This window comes from Tamandua tetradactyla, chromosome 23 (assembly GCF_023851605.1).
Source record: "Tamandua tetradactyla isolate mTamTet1 chromosome 23, mTamTet1.pri, whole genome shotgun sequence".
Classification (NCBI taxonomy): Eukaryota; Metazoa; Chordata; class Mammalia; order Pilosa; family Myrmecophagidae; genus Tamandua; species Tamandua tetradactyla.
Window position 1 is genome coordinate 18,032,646 of NC_135349.1, and position 21,542 is coordinate 18,054,187.

Genomic DNA, 21,542 nt, shown 5'->3' on the forward strand with positions numbered 1-21,542 from the left:
TGTGATCAATGATTGGCTACACACACCCCATTCTTGGGGAAGAGGATTTTTGCATCCCTTTCTATCACCAGCTACTAGCCAAGGACTGGGCCCTGTGGCCTGCTGTGAGAGTGGGGACTGGATACCAGTAGCAGCTGTGGAGAGAGAGGAATTTACAGTTCTTTACCATAATTTATCAGCCTCTTCTGCTCTTCCCTAGATACTGTACAGTGTTCTCTGGCCTCTAGAATTCCAAAACAGTTGTTTCAGTTTCTGTCTGTTTAACAGTTGTTTTGGTGGAAGGACTGAGTTCTGGGGCTCTCTATTTGGCCATCTTCCCCAAACAATCCTTCCCTGAGCATACCTTTTGTATAGTTTTGACTTTGAAAGCATGGTAATACTTCATATTATTCAAAATTTTTTTTAACTAAACAAGAATGTAAAGGGGGTAAACTAAAACTAAAAGCAAACTGAAACAATGAAGGTAACTGTAGTCCAAGTAAGTATTATAACCACACTGTGAAAGGAAAACAAAGCAAGCAGTAATCAAGTAACTCCAGAGTACAGTCTTTTACTCTAGACCCTCATCTCAGGGGGAGGGCATGTGGTTAGGAGGAGGAAAAAGCACAAACAAATCCTGAACTCTTTTCTTTAGGTTTGCTGTATGTAAAGCTGTGGGTGAAACATTTCAGAAACATTTTAGATATCTTATAGGGTTGTGTAAATGTGTTGATGTTGCTGGGAGCCAGGATTCTCCCTGAGGAAGAAGAGATATACACATGGAAGGAAAAAGGCAAAAAAAATAATTTTGTGTGGGTGGGGGTATAAGGGTCAAGTCATGACTTCTAAATATGTATATGCATGTATACATGGGCATATTCATGTCACATAGATGTATGTGTGTACTGTGCATGAGTAGGTCTGTCTGAGTGCATATAAATGCATATATTTCCTTAGCTCTGTCTGTTAAAAGTGCCAAGAAGAAAAGACACTCCAGTAGCAAGGGGGATGCCTAAAGCCTCAATCTAGATCTCTAATACTATTCCCTACTAAAAATGAACTTGGGATCCTCAGAGATGGCTAAGTATGGGGCTGGTTGGTATAAGAAATGCTTAGAATGTTTCGTTTTACCAGAAAATAAGGAAGCACCAAAAAAAAAAAAAAAAAGATGTAGTTACTCAAGCAAATACCATGCAGTGGGTTTTATTAGCTCACGGTTTTGAGGCTAAGGAAAAGTCCAAATCAAGATGTCATCAAGGCAATGCTTCTTTTCCAAAGACTGGCTTTCTGGGACTAACTGCCACGTGGCAATGTATAAGGCGGCCTCTCTATTCTCTTCTGGGTTCTGTTGAATTTCAGTTTCTTGCTCCCCATGGCTTTCTCTCTCTGTCTGAATTTCATTCTGCTTATAAATGTCTCCAGTAATAGGATTAAGAGGAAGGTCTCTTGTTTACACTGGAATGCTGAGAGTACAATGTAGAGGGAGTGTTGGGGTTAGAAAATCATTGTTTTGCAACCATCATAGTAAAGATTGGATTAGGTGAGAATTATCCATGGGTACTAAACCAAGGTGGCAATTTTGATAAAGGGCAGGATATTTGTATGGCCTCTCCCCACTGCATATTAGTTGCAAGAAAGGGGGAAAAAACTAGTTGCGTACAGTGAAATATTTCAGGGTATAGGGCCATGTACGTAATCCACTCTAAGATGGATCAGGAAAAAAAATGTGCCTTATTTATTTTCATACTACACTATTTTTATGCTTGCAACTTTTTATAAGTTTGAAATTGTTTCCAAATAGTTAAACAAAAAAAATAAAAAGCCACTGCATAGAAATTCTATGAAAGTAAAAGCACTAAAACTGTTCCTGCTTTTGAAGAGTTTTGGGCCAGAGAGAGAGTTGGGGCCTGGCTGAGTAATCACAGCAGCTGAGTTGCTGGGCTGGATGAGCCCTGCTGGGTGTGGCCAACTGGTTGGGTCCAGAGGCCCAAATCCCCAGCAGTCAGGGTAGGGGCCCACTGAAGATGACCAACTGCAGCTGGAGAAGCGAGCTGCAAGGCCTGCTCCAGGAGGGTACCTGTGCCTAATGCACCTGCCTTGGGTGTCTCCAGCCCTGGACCAACCCAACAGGAGAACAAGCCTCCAGCATTGACAATGTCCAGCTCCATGTGACACCAAGCCAATGCTGCTGGTTCTCAGTTCCAGGCCTGACTGCAATCCCCTCCTGGGCACTTGCCTTGTCTCGTGACTTCCCCTACTTCCAGCATTCAGACTGTGGCTTTCCTCTAGAATCTCTGGCTCAGCATACCCTGCCCTGGCCCTGACTTCTTGCAGTCCCTATGACTCAAGCCTTTGGCTCCCAGCTGCAGGACCCCGCCCTGCCTATGTTATGGTCCTCCCAGCTAAGGCCCCATGAGGGAGAAGAAAGGGAGTATTCCATACAGAACCTGCCAGGTTGCCAGGACCCTCCACCCTTACCCCAGTGAAAGGACAACCTGGGATTTCCAGTTCTGTGAACCCAGCTGACTCAGCAGGTTCAATGACCTGCAGGACACTGTATATATGAATAATGACCTATGAAGCTGCAAGGTAGCTGGTTCTTTATCAGAGGGGATAAAGAACTCTTGACTGCAGAACACATCCAGCATGTCACAGCCCATAACCCCAAAGTCTGCCTGCCCTTCCCCTTCTCTCTAGGTCAGAAGATATTTTGAGACCACAAGGAAGGAGTATCAGAAACAGGCTTGCTTTGCAGAACTGATCTTGGAGTCCCAGGTTTCTAGCTAACACTTGCTTCCCAAGCTCCAGCATGTGCACTCTAGCTCTGGAGCAGACAGTCCTGGAGTCTACTTCCAGTTCTACTGCTTGCTAGTTGGGCCATTGTCTCACTTCAGCTTCCGTTTCCTCATTTGTGCATAGGGATAAGGCACATTAAACACCCACAGCAGAATCTGGTACATGGTTGGTGCTAAAAAACTGCAGCCATTAATTCAGGCAAGAATCATCAACAGATGCTAAAACAAGTGAGGGAAAGTTTGATGAGGAACAGGATATTTACATAATCTTAAAGTATCTCCTCCAAATTACTTAATATTAAAAAAGGGGAAAACAGTAACTTTACAGTGAAGAAGGCTGGCAGACACCACTTAACAAAGTGACCAAAGGTAATGGCCTGTTCTAGTTTGCTAGCTGCTGGAATGCAATATACCAGAAATGGAATGGCTTTTAAAAAGGGAAATTAAATAAGTTCCAAGTTTATTATTCTAAGCCCACAAAAATGTCCCAATTAAAGCAAGGCTATAAAAATGTCCAGTCTAAGGCATCAGGGAAAGATACCTTGGTTCAAGAAGGCCAATGAAGTTCAGGGTTTCTCTCTCAACTAGAAAGGCACATGGTGAACATGGCAACATCTGCTAGCTTTCTCTCCAGGCTTCTTGTTTCATAAAGCTCCCCCAGGGGTATCCCTTCTTCATCTCCAAAGGTCTCTGGCAGTGTGGGCTGTCCTAGATCTCATGGCTCTGAAGTTTTTCCTAAAATGTCTCCTCTTTTAAAGGATTCCAGTAAACTAATCAAGACCTACCTGGAATGGGTAGCGTCAAATCTCCCTCTAATCAAAGGTTATACCCACAATTGGATGTGTCACATCTCCATGGAGATAACCTAATCAAGTTTCCGACCTACAGTACTGAATAGGAATTAAAAGAAACTGATGCCTCCACAAGATGGATCTGGGATTAAAACGTGGCTTTTTAGGAACATAATCCTTTCAAACCAGCACAGATGATTATATGGTATATAGATATAAAATGTATATCAATAAAAAACAATGATTTTTAAAAAGCAGGCAAAAGACTTGAATACTCATTTTTCCACAAAAGATATACCAATGGCCAAAAAGCATTTGAAAAGATCCTCAAAATCATTAGCTATTAGTGAAATGCAAGTCAAAACCATAATAAGATACCACTTCACATCTATTAGAATGGTTATTATTTTTAAGAAAGATAAGTGTTGGCGAGGATGTAGAGAAACAAGAACGCTCTTGCACTGTTGGTGGAATGTAAGATGGTGCCATCACTGTGAAAATCACCTTCATGATTCCTCAGAAGGTTGAATAATGACTTGCTATATGACTTGGCATACCCACTTCTAGGTATATATACCCAAAAGAACTGAAAGCAGGGACTCAAACAGATATTTGCACAGGGAATGTTCATAATGGCTCTACTCACAATCACCAGAAAATAGAAGCCACCCAAGTATCCACCCACCGATGAATGGATAAACAAATCATGGTATATACATGTAACATAACATCACTTAGTCATATAAAGGAATGAAGTTGATACATGTGACAACATGGATGAACCCTGAAGACATCATGTTGAGTGAAATATGGCGGACAAAAAAGGACAAATATTGTATGATTGAACTGATATGAAATAATTAGAATAAGGAAATCCATAGAGTCAGAAACTAGCATATGCATTACCAGGGCCAAGGAAAGGGAGGGAATGGGAAGTTAATGCAGAATTTCTATTTGGGGTGATGAAAAAGTTTTGGTAAATGATGGTGGTGATGTAGTTAAACATTATGAATGTAATTGGCAGCACTGAATTTTGTATTTAAATGTGGCAAAAGGGAAACTTTTACATTGTCTATATAGTACCAGAAAAGAAATCTAAAACAAACAAACAAAAACCCACTATGATTTTACAATATAGTCTAACATAATTACAATGGATGATAACAATGGACGATAGTTACTAGTACAATGATAATAGTACAATGATATTTTCTCATCAATTTTAATAAATAAACCACACTAAAGCATTATGTCAATAACAGGGGTTCTATGGGAACTCTGTATTTTCTGCATGATTTTTCTGTAAACCTACAACTTTTCTAATGAAAAAAGTATATTAACAAAAGACTCTCATGAGGGTAATAGATAAAAAAAGTTACAATCAAATGAATAACACAAAATAATTACTCACTCTGATATGTGTATGAAGAACAGTCTTTGTGCTGGGATAGAAAAAACCTCTTGAAGAAGGTGACATTTAGGCAGAGCCCAGAAAGAAGAAATGTAACCAGCCATATGAAAAGTGAATGGTAGAATATTCCAAAGGCTCTGAAATAACAAAGAGCTTGGCATGTTCCAGAAATTAAAGGCCACTGTGACTGTGTTGTGCGAGATGAGATTGGAAAGATGGGCTAGGGCAGATGATACTTCGCCCTCAAGGGCATGATAAGGAATTTTAGATTTTATCTCAAATGCGTTGGGAAGAATTTTGAGGGATGATTTAAGATCACTCTAGCTGCTATGTGGGAAAAGCATGGGAGACAGGGAACATGGTGGTGGTGGCAGAGAGGGTGGCATAATTTTTGGATCTCCCTGAGTCCCCTCATAAAAATAGAATAACCAGATAGCAAAACCAAACTTCATGGACAAGATTTACAAAATTAGATGACAAGGTGTCTCCACAGGAGGCTGAGGAAAAAACACTTCTAAGTCCAGATGTATGAGCCTCTACGTGAGAGAAAGTAAAGGGCAGCTAGGAGCCATCTGACATAGAAGCCTAAATAGCCTACAGCTATTCACTGAAGGGTCAGTCTAAGAACTACAGATGGAAAAGAGGAAAGTTTTGTCTGATGCTATGGTGAAGGAGGGCAAGGGATGTGTGCTGAGGTATGAAGGGGTTGGAGCAATCTGGGTCCCCGTGAACTCTCAGCATGGACGAGCAAGGTCTCCCTTCTAGACCAGGGCCCCACACTTGGAAGAAACTACTGGGAGTGAAATAAAGACTGAATAGAATACAGACTGTAAAGACAAAGAAAGAAAAGTTCGTAATCAGAGGTTTTAAAGGGGGAGATAGTAAATATTTGGGGCTTGCAAACTTTAGGATCTTAGTTATAACTTCTTAGCTCTGCTAATATAGCCTGACAGCAGAGTAAACAATATAAAAACAAATGGGTGTGGCTGTGTTCTGATAAAACCTTATTTACAAAAAAAGGTGACCCTTGACGAATCAAAGCGGAAAAAGAGAACAGAATCAGCAAGCCACTGAATATTTTAATATTACATGAAAACACAACTGGAGAGACCAAAAAAAAACATTATTACATGAAAACAAAAACAGGGAGCATTCATTGAAGTTAGCAAACTATCCAGAAAATACATGACTCCTTCTAAAAGTTCCAGAAAACTAATTTTATATAAAAATAAGCAACAGAAAATAATTGCAGTCAGATTTGATATGAAGTAATTATAAGAAAAAAGAAAACAAAGAGCAGAGTAGCATCCCTACAGATAATGAAAGCATACCAGAGAGACATAGCCACAAACAGTTGAAAACTTAACAATTTCAACACCAGCTTTAAAAACATTAAATGCCACAAGACATGCAAAACCAACAGTAAATGAAATTAGAAAAACTCAGAAGTGAGGGAAGGATTAGAAATAAAAGGAAAAGAATGAAGACTAAACTAAAAGAAACAAGAACAAATAAACATAACAAATAATGGGTTAAAAAGAAATAGAGTGGTTCAGTGGTAGAATGCATGCTTTCCATGCAAGAGACCTGGGTTCAATTCCCAGACCAAGACCCACCTCCCACACACCCCCTCCAAAAAAAAAAAGAAAGAAATAGAGGGTGGAAAAGGAAAATAAAAATAATGGAAAAGAAGTGATAGAATACAGCAAAAGGATTTTTAATCAAAGTGATAAATGTTGAAGATAGGCAAAGAGCCAAAATACAGATAGTAGAAGTTTCTGATGTGGAAACTGATAAGGAAACAGAGCAAATATAAAAATCAAGGAAACATAAAATACATAAAATTCAAAATTCAAGAAAATGTTCCTGAAAACAAAGGGAAAGAAGATTTGAAAGTACATATTTACCATGTACCTTCTCTTTAGCATTCTTTTAGAAAACTTGAAATTATAAATGCTTTCTGTCTCTTTCAGATCTATTAAATCTGTTAAAAAATAAACCTCTTGCCAATTTTGGATCTCAGGAACGCCTTCCCTGGAGGCCTCAGAGCCATGTCTGTAAAATGAGACCACCAAGGAGGATGGCGCCCTATCTCCCTGACTTTGTGGGAGTTTAAGCCTAGTGATGGTAAATTCCTGTTGTCAAAGACAGGAGTTTTATTTTTCCTTTTGATAAAGAAAGTTAATGTGTATATAATGGGTTGTATCTGCCCAGCTATATAAAAAGTGGCGATTTCTTTCTCTGTTTGCAATCTCCTTAGTGGCTTGCCTGTGATGTATACTGCAGTCTAATTTAATGCTTATTCAATAATAAAAGTTTCTTCTTTCTTTTCTATATATTGTGGAGGGGGATTTCTGGGTTGGTGGTAGGTTTTCTTAAAATTATATTTCTTCAACATGGGTAACCAAATAGTAGATGAGGGAAAACATCTAGTTATAAAAAATATTCCATCTCATAAATGAAAAAAGAAATATTAGAGTGAGAATACCACACTTTGCAATTCACAATGAATTAAGAAATCCAACCACTAATCATCAATGGGAGGATAGTATCTCAGATGACCCAGACAATAAAGGGCCTCTTATTGAAAGACCAAAATACCAACTATAGTCTTCCCAAAGGCAACAAACTTGAATTTGATGAAGCCTCTGAATCCAGGTACCAAATTGCAGGAGAAATGTAAGACAGATGAACAAACTGAGTTGCCCCAAGAGTATGCCATCAACAAAACCAGACTATGGGAAACTCTACAGGTCAAGTCTTCATCAGATAAATTATAAGGAAAAGAATGGTATAAAGGACTTTGCCAGTTTGAATCTGTTGTGTACTCTAGAAAAGCCAAATTATTTAACCCTCATTCAATGTTGCTGGGTGAGAGCTTCTTCACAGTTTCCGTGGAGATGTGACCCACCCAATTGTGGGTTGTAACTTTTTGATGAGATGGTTTCCATGGAGATGTGTCTGGACCCATTCAAGATGTGGTTACTTATTTGTAGCCCTTTAAGAAGGAACCATTTTGGAAAAAACTTTGGAGCCAGGCAGTCAGAGACCTTTGGAGTTGAAGAAGGAAAATGCCTCCAGGGGAGCTTCATGAACCAAGAAGCATAGAGAGAAAGTTAATAGATGTTGCTATGTTCACCATGTGCCTTTCCAGTTGAGAGAGAAACCCTGAACATCAATGGTCTTCTTGAATCAACGTATCTTTCCCGGATGCCTTAGATTGGACATTTTCATAGCCTTCCCTGAATGTGGATATTTTCACAGCCTGAGAACTGCAAACTTGCAACTTAATAAATTCCGTTTTTAAAAGCTGCTCCATTTCAGGTATATTGCATTCTGGCAGCTTTCAAACTATAACAGAATGGTACCAAAGAAATGGGGTGCTGCTGCAGTTTGCAAATACCACACGTCAGAACAGTTTTTAAATAGATAAGGGGAAGATCTTGGAAGAATTGTGAGGAGCTTGATAAGGAAGGCCTAGAATGCATTGAAGAGACTGTTGGTAGAAATGTGGACTCTAAAGATACCTCTGACGAGGCTCTAGACAGAAATAAGGTGTGTGTTATTGCAAATTGGAAGGAAGGTGATCCTTATTTTAAAATGGAAGATAATCTAGCAAAATTGACTAGTGGCTTTGGCTGGAAGGCAGATTTTGAAAGTCACAAACTTGGATATTAAGAAGAAGTTTTCAAATTAAACGTGAAAAGTTTGGTCTAGTTTCTCCTTGCACCTTATAATGAGATACGAGGTAAGTTGAGAACTAAACTCTTGGGTACAAAGAAACCAGAAATCGATGATCTGGAAAATTCTGGCCTTCCAGAATGGGAGACCCCAGAGAATAGTGCATCATGTGAGGATCTAATCAAATGTGGAACCAGTCAGCTATTTCAGAAAAAGCCAGGATTGGAGATGGAGTTATCCAGGAAGGATTTATGGTAACTCCTTTTGTCTGATGGGTATGATCCTTGCCTACTGCATACAAAGCCAACAAGAATGTTGAGATCTGTATAAACTGAACTGCTGCCAGTTTGGGCTAAAAGGCTCAGAAAAGGTACAAAGTGAAGGTAAAATGTATTCAGAGGTAGAACCATGGAGGCTAAGGTCTGAAGTCAAGAAACCTTGGGCCAGGAGAGCACATCCACCCAAGTACTTGGAGGGATGAGTTTGCCGAGAAGGCAGAGGGTGGACCTTCCACCTTCTTGCAGTGAAGCATCACCACCTCAGGCCTTGGAGAGGGTGGTGCACATTCCTTGGGGATTGGGGAGAGCCTGGCTGCCACCATTATGGAGGAGTTGAGCGTGTGTCCTGGAGATGGCAGAGATCCTGGGTGCAGCCCCGATGCTTGGAGAGTGTGGAGCTGAGAAAAAGGTGATTTCCCCAATGTCCCCCAAGGTTGCCTTCGGAGAGGGGCGGGCCTTTATGTAGACCCTTGGAAAGGGTGAGGCTGCCGCTTTCTAAAGCCCTGAGGATAAATGACTCGCACACTTTGAAATCTAATGGTGTTTGCCCTGCAGGTTTCCAGAACTGTTTGGGTCCGGTGACTTGGGTTCCTTCCAGTTTCTCCCTATGGAAATGGGAATATGTATTCTATGACTGTCTTTCCATTGTATGTTGGCAGCAATTAATTTATTCTGAGTTTTATAGGTCCAGACCCAGAGAAGAATTTTGCCTTAAGAGAGACCATGCCTTTTGCTGGCTTTGAAGAGATTTTGTACTATTTCTGACTTTGTATTGTATTTGCATTGTTACGGAAATGGTTTAAGGCTTTTTGGTATTGTTATGGAATGAATGTATTTTGCATTTGGAAAGAAGGGTGGAGTCCCAGTTTGACTCTGTTGTATACCACTGAAAAGCAAGTTCTTTAATCCTCATTCAATATTGCTGGGTGAGAGCTTCTTGATTGTTTCCATGGAGATATGACCCACCCAATTGTGGGTGGTAACTTTTTGATTAGATGGCTTCCATGGAGATGCATCTCCACCCATTCAAGGTGGGGTTACTTACTGGAGCCCTTTAAGAGGGAACCATTTTCAAAAAAGCTTTAGAGCCCACAGCAGCCAGAGACCTTTGGAGGTGAAGAAGGAAATCGCCCCCAGAGGAGCTTCATGAAACAAGAAGCCTGGAGGGAAAGCTAGCAGACATCGGTTCACCATGTGCCTTTGAATTCAGGATTCACATCCTGAATCATTGGCCTTCCTGAATGAAGGTACTTTTTCCTGAATGCCTTAGATTGGACATTTTCATAGCCTTGCCTCAATTTGGACATTTTCACAGCCTTAGAATTGCAAACTTGCAACTTAATAAATTCCCCTTTTTAAAAGCCATTCCATTTCCAGTGTATTACATTCCAGCAGCTTTCAAACTAGAACAAGGACTATCTTGTAGGTAAAAAGAGACTAAAAAGATATGTCAGAAGATGACAAAAATACAAGATATAACTACAGTGATAAGGGATGCATATTTGGATAATAAAACTGCAAAGAACCCAAACAAGCAGTTTTCATAAAAGTCAGGATCCTGGATCCTTTAGGCAGGAGGGAGGAGATTGTGTTTGGAATAGGGCAAAAGGAGGATTTCTGGAGTGCATAGCAAAAGTTCTATTTCTTGGCCTACATGATATGTTCCTAGAATTCACTATGGTATACACTTGTTTGCGTGTTGTGTTTTTTTTTTTTCAATCTGAGATTATTTCAACTCCAATATCTCTGATTACTGGTTTCCCAGAAAAACCTGGAAACAGAACTGAAGCAATTTACTAGTGAACTAGAGAGGTGGGGGCTGAAAGAGTGATGCCTGGATTCATATAACAAAGCAAGGTGAGAATAGAAGTAACACCAGGATCCATGCATGTTTTAAAGCTAATAATCAAGCAACTTGTTCAGTTTATACAACCAGAGTATGAAAAAGGGAGGACATGAGCCAGATCTTTACAGGATTTGGATACTTGAAAAAAAGTTATGTACTTCAAGTAGATAGCCCAGTATATACAAAGCCCAGATGAGAAAATGGAAAAATATCTTTAGGGCATTTCCTTTTCTCCACTGATTAACTTCTTCCTCAGAGAACCTTTCCTGATCCCCCCAGACAAGATTCTTTTATGTGCTCTCTCAGCTAATGAACATCTCATTTGTAACTCTGGTCATTTAGCATCTTTTCCCCTAGAACATAAGTTCCCTGAGGGCAGGACTCTGATTCTTAAGAATCAAATCATATCCCTACTGCCTGTCACTAAGCCTTGCATGGCAGACACTGAATACAAATTGGAGTAAATGCATAAGTGAATCCATTTAACTGGAATGGAAAGTTGTGTTAGAGACTAATAAAGTTGGAAAGGTCAGGTGGGAGCCAGATTGGGAATGGCCTAGAATGTTTTTTTTTTTTCCAGGGAGTACGTGGTCAGGAAATTGAACCTGGTTCTCCCACATGGAAGGCGAGCATTCTACCACTGAACCACCTGTGCACATAAGAATGCTTTTTATTTACATTTTTATTCTTACATTTTATTCTTGGTGTCATAGGAAACCTTTCAGTTTTTGAGCTGGGGATAAGAAGCAGTGAAAAAGTATTTTAGGGATATTAAATATAGGCAGGGTATACAATGGATTAGAGAAGAAAGAGTGGAGGCATTAATTAACCTGTCATCCTGGAGGCCACACACAACTTGAGTCCAAGTATATAGTACTGAGCCTGGCAATTACTGGGTATTCAACAAGCAAGCTGTCACTGAACAAGGAGTCCTTGATGTAGCCTCACACTGCGTGGTACATAAGGTCACCAAGATTAAACCCAGTCCATGAGATTTCTGTACAAGGCCAGTAGATATACTCCCAGCCAGGATGGGGCAGGCCAGCTTTTGGGGCATCTATGGAGAGTCGAGATATCCTACAGAAAAATTGGGCACACTGAAAACTTCAAGGTGTGTAGGGGACCCTTACCTTTCAATTCTGGAACATTCTAAACTAGGTTTATGCTCATCTGTTTTTTGTATTATCTGCAGCTACCTTCGCAATGTAACAGCAGAGTTAAGTCATTATGGCAGCAGTCTTATGTCCTATAAAGACTAAATATTTATTATCTGGTACTTTATAGAAAAAACTGCCAACCCCTGATCATTTTTAAACAATCTGTGAAGGCTGAAGAAACTAGAGGAGGCTGCTCATTATCATGCTATTTAATAAGGGCCCAAGAGGATAGATAACTCAGTAGTGCCTAGGACCTGCACTATGATGGACCTGCATCAGTGATGATGCTCAGAGTCATCTTCTTTTCAGGGACAGAATGCTAAGGGGGACATTTTAAAGGTTTCAACAAATGATGTTAAGACAATTGGATATCTACATGCAAAAGAATCAAACTGGACTACCTATCTCCATCACACTATATAAAAAAATTAACTCAAAATAGATCAAAGAATTGAATGTAAGCACTAAAACTATAAAACTCTTAGCAAAAAGCACAGGGGTAAATTTTCATGATACTAGATTAAGTAACAGGTTTCCTAGGCATGACACCAAAAACACAGCAACCAAAGGAAAATAAATACATTGGGCCTGGTAAAATTTTAAAAACTTCTGTGCCTCAAAAGACACTATGAAGAAAGTAAAAGACAACTCACAAATTGGGACAAAGTAACTGCAAATCATATCAGATAAAGGTCTACCATCCAGAATAGATAATAAACTACCACAATTCAACAAAAAAAAACCCAATTTAAAAATGCACAAATGAGTTTAACAGACAGTTCTAATGTGCTAATAACAAGTAAATGAAAAGAAGCTCAACATCATTAGCCATCGGGGGATGCAAAAATCAAAACCAAAATGAGATGCTACTTCACACCCACTAAGATTGCTGTAATACTAGAAACTAAAAATAAAACGACACACAAAACCCGACAAAAGAAGGTATTGGTGAGGATGAGGAGAAATTGGAACACTCACATGTTGCTGGTGGGAATGTAAATTAGTACAGCCACTATGGAAAGGTTTGGCATTCCTCAGAAAGCTAAACAGTTACCATTATGACCCACCAATAGTATTTCTAGGTATGAACCCAGAGGAAAAAATTTACATACACAAAAACTTGTACATGAATGTTCACAGCAGCATTATTTATAATAACCAATAAGTAGAAATAACCCAAATGTCCATCAACAGATGACTGGATAAACAAAAATGTGGTATACTCATAAAATGGAATACTATTCAGCCATAAAAAAGAATGAAGTTCTGCTACATTCTATAATATGTATAAGCCCATTCTGCTACATTTGACATCATAGATAAACCTTGATAAACAAGATACAAAGGGCACAAAGTCTGCAACAGGTAAATTCACAAACAGAAAGAAGAGAGTAGAACACTGGTTAATGTTCTAGAATTATTAGACAGTGGCTATGATTGCACAATCTTGTGAATATCCTCAAAACCACTAAACTGTACTTTGAAAGGTGAATTCTATTATGTGAACTATATCTCAGTTAAGAAAAACTTAATATGATCTGTAGGTAGCTTTGCCTGCTTTGTTCGCTGTGTAATTAAATGAAATTGGTGGTTCTTTTCAGGGTATGCGATCTGTTTCGTAGTTTAAAGAATGTAGCTGGCTTTTGTCACCTAATTCCTGGGAACTAGCCTCTACATCCTTGGAATTCTTAGGCCACCAGTTTATGCTAGAGATAATTCAGTGTGGGGAGCCTCACCATTCCAGAAGGACCAACTATGTGAACGGGGGTTTGGGCTTTGAGTCACATCATTTCAGACCAAACTCCTGGAAGGAAAGAAGGAGGGGATGGAGACTTGGAGACTAAGTTCAACCACACGGGCATTGATTTAAGCAATTATACCTTTATAATGAAACCTTATAAAAATTCTGGATATCTGAAGGTCAGGAGTGCTTCTATGATTTGCATCCATATTGATGTGCCAGGAGGGTGACTTGTTCTAGCTCCATGCAGAAAGGTACTCTATATGAGGAGGCAGGGAAGCTTTGTGTTTGCAACCCTTCCTGACCTCACCCTATGCATCTCTCATTTGTAACCTTTTGTTACAAATTTGGGATTGTAATCCCAAATATAGCACTTTCCTGAGTTGTGTCATTCTAGCAGATTATTGAACCTCGGCAGGTGGTGAGTATCCTCAAACTTGTGGCCAAGTGGTCACAAGTGGGTGGCTCAGGAACCCTCAAGTTTGCAGCTGGTATCTTGAGTAAAGGCAGTCTTTCGGGATTGTTCTTAATCTGTGGAGTCTAGCCAAACTAGATTAGCAAAGAACTAGAATTGTATTATAATTAGTACATGAAGTTATTTCAATGAGGAATGCTACATCTATGCCAGCAGAGTCAAACTGGTTTCAAGGGAGAAAATGACTTAGCAAAGACTATAAAGAGGCATTAATTTATTCATCTCTCACTAGTTTATAAACGCTTGAGAGCTGGTATGGTTAAACTGAATGGTTGACGAGGAAATGGTATCCATTATTTCATGAACAAGAACTCTGAATAGATGGGAGGCCCGCACAGAGTCAAGCTGGAACTTCTCAGTAAAGGAGGCAAGGTAAAAGTCTGGGTAAACAACTAACGGGGGCAGGGTGTATCAATTTAATTTATCAAGAGGTTAGTACTTCTTGACAAATAATTTAAAAATGTCTCCATGTTTTAAAGCTCTGGTTTAAAGCTCACAGCTTTTGTCTAAAAAAAAATCCCAAATGCAAGTCTATTCTTGACCCTGGCTCGTGAACTGAGGGCCTACAATCATCTGAAATTATAAAAGCTGGTGGACCTAAAAATACAATATCCAGTTACAGTCACTGAGTTCGATGCTGGCATTAGTTTTCAAAAACTCTGCCTTACTCATCTGCTATAGAGCTTGCCCCAGCTATACTCAGGGCTGCCTCCTCTAGAAGGAAGAGCCTGGAGTGACTATCCTGGCCTCAGCCTCCAAGTTTGGGATGTAATTAACTGTCCATTAAAAATTCAGTAACCACTTAGAGTCCTTGGACAATATGCAAATGTACATAACTTTCTCTTTTTAAAAAGAATCAAACATATACATGGGCAAAAACTGAAGCAGTATAGAAGTATATAAAATAAAAAACAAAAGGTTCCTAGACTTGTGATATGGTCCCCTGATGTGATATGATCCCAGGTAGGTTTCTTAGGTAAATTCTGAGTGCTTATTTCTGAAATGTTCATTAACGGGATAGGACTTTTACACAGAATATATCTTTCTTAAAATGGTTAAGTCTCCCAGAGACTGCGTAGCTTAATCAGAAACTGAGGCCAGGGTGGCATGAGAGCAGGGTACAAATTATAGTAACTGGAGCCATGGCAGGATAGACATTTAGAAAATTTCTTCCCTTCTTTGACCAAGTACTGGCTGAAAGGAGTGCAACCAAAACTGTAACCAAAGGAGGCATTATGCCTCCAGAAAAATCTCAAGGAAAAATATTGCACATAACAACCGTAGCTGTTAGATTGGATTCTAAAGGAAAGGGTGGACACACTCAGCTGGTTAGTGTGAAAGTTGGAGATAACGTTCTTCTCCCAGAATATGAAAGCACCAAAGTAGTTCTAGATGACAAGCATTATTTCTTAGAGATGCTGACATTCTTGAGATATATGGAGAATGAAATAGACCACTACTGAAATGGCATTATGTGAAGCTGCCCATTCCACTGAAGTTCTGAAATCTTCTATCATGTAAATAATTTCCATGTCTCTCTTTTATAACAAACTAAAGATAAACCAGTGTCTCTTAAATTTAATTTCACTGTACTTATTGAAACATTTCCAAATAAATATATAATTAATTTTAAAAAAAGAAAAATGAGGCTAAATTCAGATCTCAAATATGGAAACTTAAAATTTTCATGAAATGCAATACAGAATTTAGGTCTAAACACATTCAACCCTTCGATTCCTGGTGCCTGCCCATGTAAAAAAAATAAAATAAAATAAACAGATGCAACCTTTTTAAAAAATCACATATTTCAGCCTTTAATCAGATTTCACTTTATTTCTCTCTATCCATGGCAAAATAAACTCTTCGAAGACATAAAACTTCCCAAGCTGGAAACTTTTAATGAACTATTTTAAGTCCTAAACACATTCAGAGAAAGCATCTAAGACACTTTAGGTTAAAATGACACAACACTGACACAGGCATATGTATACCTTAACAGATAAAACAATAAATCAAATTTCCAATACTTGAGAGTTAAAAATAACACCCTCCCTCCATTAATTTCCATGTTTTCTTTAAGCAAATTTCAATTGACGCTTAGGCATGGAGGTTAACACTAACAAGTGCAGAGGGGCTGGACTTGAAATAACCTGAAAAATTGGCAATGGGGTGAGGGTGGGGAACAATTAACAGTAGCACTGAAAATGTGTCACCTTACAACAAAATGACACTAATTTGGAAAATTGATGCATATGCATTTTCTTCCCCAAATAAAGAAAATAATTAACATGGGAAATTAGATTTTTAGCAGTATTCTCAGGACCTAAGGCAACCAAATGCCTGGAGCTAGTAAACTTTTAAACGTCTGAATATTAACAAGCTCTTCACATGTGAATTATCTTAATATTTTAAATTCAAAGACCGATACAACCTTGCAATAGCCAGCAAATTCAAATTATTACTCAACCTCAATTCTAACATATTCTGCCCATGAAAAGGGTTACATAATTTTGCCCTTTCTTTAATGTCCAAATGACACATGGTCTCAAAAGGTCCCTGCCCAGAACTTCAGCTTCAGACAACAAATTGAGAGCTGCCAAAAGGCAGTCAATACTCCACCAAATATTTCTGTTGCCACTTGTCCTTAGATCTGAAGTGCATTTTTTCAATGGGAAAAGCTGGGGCCCTAACGCCTAAGACTAAAGAGTGGGCTGGTAAACAAGGCCTATGCCAGCAGAGGAAAGGGGCCTTCAAACTTGGAGCATTGGCCAAGCCCATTCTATTCTTATCTGTGCTGCTCTCTAGGAAGGGATTCCTCTAAGTTGAGCCAAGTTCAATAGCTCCTTTTAACCTAGAGCAGCTATTTGCTGCTTTGGGAGTTTTTAGCCATCTAACCGGATTCTCATAATCCAGCTCTGCTCCCAACAATGCTCTGAGCCCCTGCTTAGGAAGTCCCTAGAGAAGCAGATGAAACTAATTAGGACACAGCAAAGGAAATAGAAGCATTTTCCCAGCTGTGTACAGAGACCTCCCCACCGCTGAGGCAAAGACCACAGATAAAATATTTTTACCACGAAAGGGCCTAGTCATGATCACCCCTGACTTTGTCCACCCTGTTGAAATCGCTGCCCTGCAACCTTCGCCTGTCTTTACCATGTTTCTTCTCCCTGAGGCATAAGTCTTCCTTTTTTAGCTTACTTTTGAGAAAAGGTTATTTTTGTGATTTACCCAATGAACCATGAAATCAGGCCTGTTGAAATAGAGGGTAAATCCAAATAAACAATCCACTCAAGGTCCTGGAAATGGCTGCTGTGCTTTCAGCTCCATGAGACGCCTGGCCAGCTGCACTCTTCTATACTGGGTCCTCTTCGTCCATCGCCACATCATTGGTATTTTTCTTCTGCTCATCCTCTGGGCCTGCAGGCAGAATGCTTGTGACCGTGTGGAGGAGAGCCTCAATCTGCTCCTCTGTGAGCCGCTCCTCACTCTCTTCTACCATCTGCACAAGAAAAGAAGGCCAGAGGTTACAAAACCCTCCACCTTCTCCCCACCATTCTGTCAACAGTATCAGCCCAGCCCCGGGCACATAGTGTTCAGGGCCTGGGTTCTGAGCCGCTGGTGTCCCCACTGCTTTTCATCTGGCCCACAGGAGAGTGAAGACAGCCCAAATCCTGCAGTGAGCCAATGTGACTGCTCAAAATGAGTCAGTGAAAAAAGTGAGTTGCAGGACAGCACGCACAGCATAACCCCATTTTTCTTCAAAGAAAAGAAAGCCCTAACAGTTCTATACTCATCCATGTACATATATACATGTGAATATATCATATATGCAAAGACAAGCCATTTCACACCCTTTTGTATTTCATGACAAGCACATCTATAGTTTAATGAATAAAATGAAATGTTACTTTACACCCTTTTGTATGTCACAAGCACATCTGTAATTTAATGAATTGTACTAATAACTCATTGAAAAGTGCCCACTATGTGCCAAATGGTTTAAATGTTTTTCCTAATTCTCACTACCACCACCACTAACAAAGGCCCTTCAGGGATCGCCTCCCATGTGCCTAGTGCTGGGCCAGGCATTTGATATCCATAATTTCTTTTTACCCTCACAACCAAGCCTGACAAGGAGCAAAACTAGAATCCCAAGACAGGCCGTTCCAACTCTAAAATCCACAAACTAACACACATCACATGGCTTTGGACATTTTCTGGGAATGTGGAACAACAGTGATAGGTAAGGCTGGGAAACATCCCACGCTTCTCCACCAAAGGTCCACTTATGATCTGGTTTCTGGCATCACCAGATCATAAGTCTGAAGACACAGATGCCTGGAACCATGAGCCAGGTTTCTTGGCCTCCTTGCTAATTCTCAATAGACTAATAAATACAAACATAGTGTAGCCACCCACCTCCTACAAAGCAGTATGCAGCCAATACAATTACTTAATCATGTTCACTTAATGGCAATAACCATCTCTCAGAGAATGTGTCAGCTAAAGGTACACAGGATCCTATTCTATGGGATTTTATACATCAATATGATAGTTGAAACCAAAAGGAATTCCAGGAAGAAATCCAGACAAATTTAAATAAGCAAAACAAAGTAAAGATGACAGGCTGGACTTAAAATCCTGGAAAGGATCTCTGTGGCAATAGCACAGTAATCTAAGAGGGACCATCCACAAAGAAAAAAGGTTCGTTCAGAAAAAGGACAATCTCCACTGTAGAAAATAATGTCTCCAAGTTTGTGAATAATCAATAGATTACAGCTGTTGATGAATAGTATCTTGCCTGAAGGGCAGCGGGTGAAGTGGCTTTGATGCCCATCACTTCCAGGAATTCTGCAGTGCTCCCCAGTGCATGATGTGCTTTCTTGGAATCGCTGCTATTGGAGCATCTCAAAACCTGAGCAATTTACAGATGAGTAAGTAGAGGCTCGATGCTATAAAGAAAACTTGATCTGGGTCTCATAGCAGGTAGGTACAAGGTATTTGACTTCAAATCCCGTGATCCTTTTAGAACACCATGCCTGCCAGTGGAAGGTTTCTATCTCTCTCAAAGAGGCTGTATGGCAGACTAGGGTCCACTGGTTTCAAACAGTTTGGTTATATAACCCTCTGAGGGGTGTTTCTTTCTATAAAAAACAAAGTGGACTTCAATAGGACACCTTCTTACATCCCAATCTTGGTCTGGCAGTTTCAACACTGAGCAGGTGTCAGCTGGGTATGCTCTTGGCAATAGAGTAGATAAGCCTTCTCATTTTTCCAAATTTCTGATAGTTAAAGCTTTTAATTAGCACTCAAGCCTCAGGGCTAATTATAGCCAGAACCTGGTGCTTTGGGTTTTTTTTTTTCCAACTTAAGATTTCCAGTTACAAAAAGAAAGCTTATGCTACATTAAGCTAAATGAAATATACACACAAAAAGAAATGTTCAAAAACCCAAATCTTACTAATCCCTCTTGGCTCACTAGGGTAAACAATAACTACATTATTCCTCCCCTCTTCATACCCAGCACAGGAGAAACAAAGCCCAAATGAAGAAATCAAGTCCAAAGCACAGTCAACTCTGGTATCTCTCAGATACCAAAGATTTCAAATTCCTTTGAATATAAGGCCAAATGAAACAAATAAAAATACCCAAAGTATTTTCAAGATGGCTCAACATAAATGATAATTTTTAAAACTTATTATTGTAACATAAATAAAACTCAAAATTAAACAATACCTTTTTATCATAGTTAAAGATTATATCAGTGTCCCCTGAAGCTGTCAAATCGGGCTGCTCTACTCCAGAAATGGTTATTTCTCATTCTAACTTGCCAAGCCTAATATACTACTATCCTCAAAATAACTAAAATCTAATAAACAGCAACAACACATTGCTAGTTATTTGACTTGAAACAGTTTATGTTAATTAACCTCTCTAAATTTCAATTTTCTCATATACAAAATGAAAGCAATGCCCATAGTGAGGACCAAGTGAGAACATATACAATACTCTTTGTAAGCCATAAAACTCTGTAATTCAAGACTTTTTAAAATCACTAAATGACTAAGAGGCATAGAAAGAAGTGCTGTTTAGGACAGTGAGTAGCCTTGCCAATCAACACACCTGAATACACAACAGGGCATGCCAGAAGCCACAGAAGCTGGCCCCCCAGCCTCAGTCCTCACAGATCCTCACAGTCAACACAGTCACCAGAGGATCTGGGGATCTGAGAATCATAATAGATCATGGCTAAGGTGTAACTGAAAAAGAGAAGCTTCAGCCTTCAAAGGTACCTGTCTCCAAACTGAATACGGACAAATGTTGAATGCTGGTATTGCTTCTAGAACCAGGGTGAATAAATGGCTACAAGGTTAAAAGAGAAAAATTCTCAAGTCCTTTGCACTTTCTACTCTAAGTGAAAACCTAATTTTTTATTCCTTCTCTGTTGAGAAGAGATACCACTACAAGCCTTGTTAAATTATTTACTACCTTTCATGGTCAAATTCTAGGGTGGGGAAAGACTGGCTATAAAATGGTCCATCGCTGGGAAACCACAAGCAGAGAATTTTTATCAAGGTCTACCTACCTCATGGAAAGGAGAAGAGAACCTGAGGGGTTCTTTCTTCTTACCATGTAACAAAATACGGTTTAGAAAAACAAAAAAAAGGGTTTTGAATCAGACAGACCCAAACCAGCCTCTCACCAGCCATCTGGGCTAAAATGGAGAGAATACCTGCTCCCTTCTAAGACTATGCTGAGGTCATTAAAGGTAACATTAATAAATCCCTAGCACCACGCCTGGCATCTAGGAGGCACTCTTAATAGCTGCTAATCTCACCATGTAATGATAGAGCTTTTTACAGGCTCTGGGATGAGGTCACTCTAATCCTCCTCATCTCTTCTTTCCATCTGTCAGTAAGCCACGAATAACATATGTTGCTGATTAAAGTTGGAGGAGACATGACATGTGATCCTAAACCCAGAGGGACAGAGATTAGTTTCTTGTTGTTTTGTTTTCCCCCTCCAAGTTGAATCTCCAACAGTCTACAGCATCAAAATAATAAGAGAACAAGAAGAGGGATCTCTATTTAGCCTAAAGGCTAGCTCCCCCAGAAAGGCATCCTTTATTGAAGGAATTTTTTCTAATTTAATTTTGGGTACATTTTGAAGGACAGAAACAACTCTGGGAAGACAATGAAGTTTTAATAAAAAATTAAATAATCCTTTTCCTCTAAAACAAAGTTTTTTATATATATAAGCAACTAGAAAGATCATCTAGGTATTTTTCTATAGGTTTCTTCAACATTTTTCTAGTGGAAATGTGACAAAGAGCTGAATTCTTCTAAAACTGACCCTAGAAACGTCCTTATTCTCATTTTATTAATTCT

At 39.4% G+C, this 21,542-nt stretch overlaps 1 protein-coding gene across 5 annotated transcripts in view; it reads right to left on the minus strand.

Annotated features, from left to right (window-relative positions):
• Positions 1–15,934: 15,934 nt before the first annotated feature.
• The window catches only part of CRCP (CGRP receptor component), a 32,837-nt gene continuing 27,229 nt past the window's right edge, over positions 15,935–21,542 (minus strand). For 4 of the 5 annotated variants that reach the window (XM_077141045.1, XM_077141044.1, XM_077141043.1 and 1 more), the window contains one exon: positions 15,935–17,653. In XM_077141045.1, the coding sequence (XP_076997160.1) occupies positions 17,507–17,653 (147 nt within the window). In that variant the 3' untranslated portion in view covers positions 15,935–17,506. The remainder of the gene's footprint in view (positions 17,654–21,542) is intronic. The other variant, XM_077141041.1, reaches the window with a different exon arrangement.